Source organism: Teleopsis dalmanni, chromosome 1 (genome assembly GCF_002237135.1).
Source record: "Teleopsis dalmanni isolate 2A chromosome 1, ASM223713v2, whole genome shotgun sequence".
Taxonomy (NCBI): domain Eukaryota; kingdom Metazoa; phylum Arthropoda; class Insecta; order Diptera; family Diopsidae; genus Teleopsis; species Teleopsis dalmanni.
The window spans coordinates 3,217,030-3,223,546 of record NC_051846.1 but is presented as its reverse complement, the minus strand read 5'-3'; the positions used below and the strand labels follow the sequence as shown (position 1 = coordinate 3,223,546).

The following is a 6,517-nucleotide window of genomic DNA, read 5'->3' as shown; positions in this document are numbered from 1 at the left end:
TTAAGAAGACTAATTAAGATTTCTTGGTATATTAGAACAACAGACATGCATAGAGATCTAAGGATCGACTCAATGAAAAAATATATCAAGGACAGACCCCTAGAATTATTCACAAAAGTTGATATGTTGCCCAACCCCGCCCTAACAAACCTTAAGTCCACCTCAGGACGCACAGAAAGATATGTTGATTTGCGGTCCGTCATCAGTTAAAAGATAAATAAATTATAATAATTCTAGTACAATTAAAGCTTAGTGTGGGGCAGGGATAAGTCAAGCGAATATTTTGCTCAAGTGAAGAAAATACTTCGTACAACTCGTTTAATATTATATACTTTACACTTTACAGTAAGGGCGAAGCATAATGCAAATGGTATTGACTAGCGGCAAATCGAATAGCCATGCAGTGAGATGCATAGGAAGATTCAATTTAATCTTAGAAAAGAGACAAAAAATATTTGAGTAGTTATAATGGTAGTAGTAGTTCTTTTAAGTATAAGTATATTATACTTAATATATAGTTATCTGTTTAAATATACTTATATATATTTTTAAGTATATTATAGTTAAGTGTTTATACACTTAGTATAAGTATTAATATTTTTAATATTATTTCAAAATATAACATATTAGTGAATATATAGAATATTAACTATGTTAATATTTCTAACTAGTAATTTCCGGTAATGACTGATATAATCGTGTATCAGTAAAAAATTATTTATTTTTGGTATTCCTGATAAATTTTACAATGGACACTTATAAATTTAAAGAGCTTAAACTTATACTATTGCATACTCACACATTTATTTAATTATCAAAACTGTTCATTTATTGTTCATTAAAATTAAATTTCCTTTTTTATATTAAAGTTATTTGTAATGTCAAAATTAATGAAGATATGAATTATTATGACCGTTAATTTTCAAAAAACAAAACAATTGTAAATATATTATGAATTTCTTATTAAAAACAACTAATTAACTATAAATGAAGTAAAGTCGAAATACAATTCTATAACAATCAATTTTGTATTAAAGATTGATCATAATGAGATCGGCTAAACATTTATATAGTACAAATGTTGAATCATTGAACTACGCAACATTAACTTTTCAAATATTACTCATGTAAATAAAAATCATGTGATTTGCTTCATTTAAAGCAGTGTGAACTGCTTCTATTAGTCTATTAGCTTCTAGTGTGAACACATCTATTAATATACATACAAGTATTTAATTTGTGTGAACATATTATACCATGTTTTACTTACATTTCAATTTATCGAATCTCATTAACACTTTTTGTTAGAATTTTGTATGAAAACGGATAGTTATTATTGCAAATTTGTCAAATTTTTGGCAAAAATAACAATTTTTTATTCGGACAATTAATTTAGTATAATTGTTAAGTTCTTAATTTAACATATTGTTCACAGCTTTAAGTTTCAGTTCGATATTCAACTTTTTTATACAAATAAATTTTATATTGCTTTTATTACGAATGTGCCAGGTGAACGTTCCTTAAAGTACACATTTTTTCTTGTAATTTTTCTATTTTTTCAGATTTCTTTGTTTTTATGATACCTTAAGGCAACAATCTCCTTTGTATCTAGTATTAATGTGACACTGATATATAGGTTTGTCAACATGTTAATGCGTCAATGCATGAGATATCAAAGCATGAGACGTCAAAGATTGCTTTAACCAATAATAAAATATTTTTAATTAGCGTAGTTATATAAATCAATTTAGGAGGTCCTTATGATTGTCTAATCTGTCTGTATTTTATGTAATTGAATATCAGTAGTTTACTTGATACATAGCAAATGGAATGATGTTTTGTGGCACATTGGATAAGAAATTTTGAACTTCTGTCAAATCAAGACTATATCAGCAGCAGTTTAAGGTCGTTCAAAGCATTTAATGGTGGAATGTATTGTTCACGATGTATGTGTCATAAGAAATAGTTCATTATGACCATTTCTTCAGACCCTTAAAATTGTTAACTGTAATGAATTTTATTTGAGTTTTTGGCAGAGAAGATGCTCTAGAGTTTTCTTTATGACCGATAAATTCAAAAATATTCTTCAAGAAAATTATCAAGTATTAATAAAGTTTCAGTTTTCTCCAACATCTCGGATAAAATTCAGTTCATTCAAATTGATAGATCTAAAACTGATAGATCTAAAAAATTTTATCTCCAACATCTGGGATGAAATTTAGTCCCTTAAAACTAAAAAATTTTATTTGAGTTTTCGGGAAAGCCGGAAAGAAATAAAGAAGATACTCCAGGGATTTCTTGATGAGTGATAAATTCGAAAACATTCTTCAAGACAATTATTAACTGCCAATAAATTTTTGATAGAAGTAAATGATTTCAAAAAAAAAAACTATATGTGTGAAGGTTGTAGAAGCTTATTTTTCATTATTTCATTATTTTTATGAGAAGACATTAACTTTTATTATGATAGGACTTGTAGTAGATTAAAGCAATAAATAAATTGCATTCGCAAGTACTGATATTTCGATGTTAAACATCTAAGCTACAAATGATTAAATGATAATAAAATTAAGTCAATTATGACATCGATTATATTTTTATCAGTAAATAGAACAATTGCTTATATCATTGATATTCATTTATGTTGAAAAATTATTAATAATAAAACAACACGCGTACCATTCATGCAGCTGCTCCAAAATATTTTCACCCACAACGCGTCACTAAAAATATCTACAGAATTGCGTAAAAAATAGCTAAAAAGTAGTTTTAATCAAAATTTATCAAGAAAACAAAAAATTTCAACAAAAATATCTGAAAAGTGTTGTGACAAAGTCACATGCAAACATGGAAGCTGTGTTCGGTCCACGGGTCATTAAATAAACTTACTTCATTCAGTGAATTCAGCACAATCAGCGATTCATGCTATTGCTTCAATAGACTAAGTATCTGAGTAAGTGGAAGTCATCTCCGAAATTGTAACGCGTTAAGTGTTTCCACATATAATTCCGCCTAATAATTTTGGATACGTTAGACCGCAACAAAATTTGTTTAGAGTGAAATTAGTACATCATGCATACTAAGAAAAAAAAAACCCCAAAAATAAAAAAAAAAAATCATAAAAATATTTCGGTATTCTGTTTTATTTTTCTAATGTTCTGTGTATCTGAAATGCGTGTATTAAATTGACCTTCATGAAGGTTATAGCGGCATTTCTAAATAAACTAAACCATCATCAAATCCACGCACTTATGAATTTTTTGAAGTGTTTTGTTATTTAATAAGCCAATTATGGGGATTTAGTTTTGTCAGTTACACGTGCTGCATGTCAACTGTGTGAAAATTAGTGGATCGATTATTCTTCTATAAGAATTCATAGATATTTTTTATAAAAAATTTTATTAATAGATATAAAAGTAAGTCATAATAGTCAATACTTACATTTTATTTGACGCTTTACGAGGTACTTAGAATGAAAGTTATGCCATCCAGCGAAAGTAGAGCAAACATATTTCTTCACTTTTTGAAGAGTGCAATCGAATTTACTATCCGTCATGAATAGAATAGATAATGAATAGAAAATGTTTATTGAACTATAATTATAATTATTCGAATAGAAATTTTGATAATTATTAGCTATGGGAAGTTATAAATTACTGCATATAATTTGAAAAAGTAATTCTTATAGTCTAAAAAACTTGCTTATTACATTTTATAATTGTTTAATAATACGAGTATATATATTTATAGTAGTAGTTTTAAATGCAATTTTTAATAAAAACTTTAAAAAATAAATATATTTCGAAACTAACATTAATATTAACTTACCTGCATTCATGCACATATATACATACAAACATTTCAACGATGATAACTGATATGACACGATAGTAGGCATAAGCTCCGATATTCGAATGCTGGCAACAAATGACTTGGCTAAGTGCTCGATATTTAAGACGAGTCGATGCTTTACTTGGGTACTTTCCTACTTTCTTCAAGAAAGAGTCTTATACTTTTGTAAAAAATGTTGAAAAAAACGCCAACACTAACAAAATAAATAAAACAAAAGTCTTTAGAAAATAGGAAGTTTCTAGGTTAATATCTGCTCTAACTCAATACTTTACTATACGACGGCAGAGTCCAAACTCGGCCTTCTCTGTAGTATCCCCAGTGAAACTGTCAGGCGGCGCCCCTAGAGTGTTTATGCTATAGTGTTTATGTCCGGACTTATCTAGAACCACGATTAAACTATTAGGTGGCTCACTCTTCGACGATGTTTCTAGCATTAGCATTGGCCAAATATTCATATAAATCAACGCTTCCGATTGGCTCTAGCATAACCATTCTCTTACCCGCCATAACGAAGAATTGTGGAATTAAAACGGCTTTTCAGCTTATTGAAGAGTACTCGTACCTCCCTTCACTTTACCTAACCTTATCTAACAAAATGAGAATGAAAATTATTGCATAAAAAAACAAAATACAATGGAAAAATAAACTTTCTTATTAAGTCTTCTCTCAACCGTCTTTAGTCTTATTACTTCTCAATAGTGCTATCATGGTGTTTTAAATCCCCGCGCAATCCCTAGTGGGTTGTTTAGTCTAGTTGCTTTTTATATACCCAAGGAGGTGGAAATACTGTTGAGTTAAGAGCCCTTATATGTCGAGTAACAACTCCTATCATTCAGGATTATTTCACAACTCACTACGCCTATCTAGAAACCTACGTAGATCTGAGTGTTTGCTGCAAGTCAAAGATGAAGATTTTATCAAAAACATAAAATTAAATGCAATTTTCAATATAAAATAAATTTATTTTAATTTAATAAAACATTATAAATTAATAATTTACGTACATAAATTTTAATTAACATTTCTCCTAATTATCTTTACAGCTAAATAAATACAATGGCTTCCGTTAAGGATAATCTTATGTCGCAAGTTGCCGAAGTCTTGCCTTCAAGTGGCAATAAAATCACCATTGTTGGCATCGGTCAAGTAGGCATGGCTTGCGCCTTCAGTATTCTCGCACAAAATGTCTCAAACGAAATTTGTCTTATGGATGTCTTCGCCGATAAACTTATGGGTGAAATGTTGGATTTACAACACGGATCCAATTTCTTGAAGAATCCAAAAATCACCGCCAGCACTGACTTTGCTGCATCGGTTGGTTCACGTTTGTGCATTGTAACCGCTGGTGTACGTCAAAAGGAGGGCGAATCACGTCTCTCATTGGTGCAACGTAACACAGATATTTTGAAGAATATCATTCCAAAGTTGGTTGAATACAGCCCTGACACCATTTTGATGATGGTCTCAAATCCCGTCGATATTATGACTTATGTTGCCTGGAAATTGTCTGGCTTGCCAAAGAATCGTGTCATTGGCAGTGGCACCAATTTGGATTCATCTCGTTTCCGTTTCTTAATGTCACAACGTTTAAATGTTGCACCCACATCTTGCCACGGCTGGATTATTGGTGAGCACGGTGATAGCTCAGTGCCAGTCTGGTCCGGTGTTAACATTGCTGGTGTACGCTTGCGTGAATTGAACCCCAATATTGGTAGTGTTGAAGATCCAGAGAAGTGGAATGAAGTACACAAACAAGTTGTTGACTCGGCCTATGAAGTTATCAGGTTGAAGGGTTATACCTCATGGGCTATTGGTTTGAGTGTCGCTGCATTGGCTTCTTCAATCCTAAGAAATAGCAGCAGTGTTGTCGCTGTATCCACTTCTGTTATGGTAAGTTTTGACTATGACTTTTTACTGATCTGGGTGTTTAATAATAAATATATTTTTATGCTTTGCAGGGCGAACATGGCATTGATAAGGATGTCTTCTTGTCCTTACCTTGTGTCTTGAACTCCAATGGTGTTACTTCTATTGTCAAGCAAATTTTGACTCAAACTGAAGTCGACCAATTGCAGAAATCGGCCAATATTATGTCCGAAGTACAAAATGGACTTCAATTTTAAGTTTTAAGAGTAATAAATTTCACAACTAAAGAATCCTTATAAAGTAAAAATAAAATTGGTTTAAAATTTATTTCAATTTACACACAAACGTGCTAGATTTGCATGTCCTTAGTTTGTTAAGAAATTAAAGTTGAAACAGTGAAATAAATTTTAATTAAAAATGTAAAAAGTATTTATAATTTAATTTAATTGATTTCTCTCATAATTTAGTAAAATCTTTTCTTAGTAAAATTTAATTTAAGTTTTTATTTATTTAAAAAAATTGTTTGTGTTTAATATTTTGTGTTCCTCAATATTTACAACTAACAATTAAAAAAATAAATAATAAATATTTTATTTTTAAACAAATGCAAACAATTTCTGTTTTATTTTAATTAAAATTAATTTATTTATTTATAAACAAATTTTCAAGTACAAATTGGTACAAAATTTAGTAAAAATAATTTTTGTGTATTCTGGAGATGTTTTTCGGTAAGAAATGCAATTCTCGGAGTACTACGGAACGACCGCCTCTACCTCATTAGCGTAATTTTAGACACAAG

At 29.8% G+C, this 6,517-nt stretch overlaps 1 protein-coding gene across 1 annotated transcript; it reads left to right on the top strand.

Annotated features, from left to right (window-relative positions):
* Positions 1-4,899: 4,899 nt before the first annotated feature.
* LOC119671805 (L-lactate dehydrogenase) lies at positions 4,900-6,125 on the top strand. The gene is made up of 2 exons (XM_038082599.1): positions 4,900-5,742; positions 5,811-6,125. The coding sequence occupies exons 1-2, from the start codon at positions 4,909-4,911 to the stop codon at positions 5,973-5,975; spliced, it is 999 nt and encodes a 332-aa protein (XP_037938527.1). The 5' UTR covers positions 4,900-4,908; the 3' UTR covers positions 5,976-6,125.
* Positions 6,126-6,517: the final 392 nt, after the last annotated feature.

Coding starts and splice junctions, on each gene's coding strand:
- LOC119671805 (XM_038082599.1), top strand. CDS start 4,909: ATGGCTTCCGTTAAGGATAATCTTATGTCGCAAGTTGCCGAAGTCTTG. Junction 5,743..5,810: donor CTGTATCCACTTCTGTTATG/GTAAGTTTTGAC, acceptor TATGCTTTGCAG/GGCGAACATGGCATTGATAA.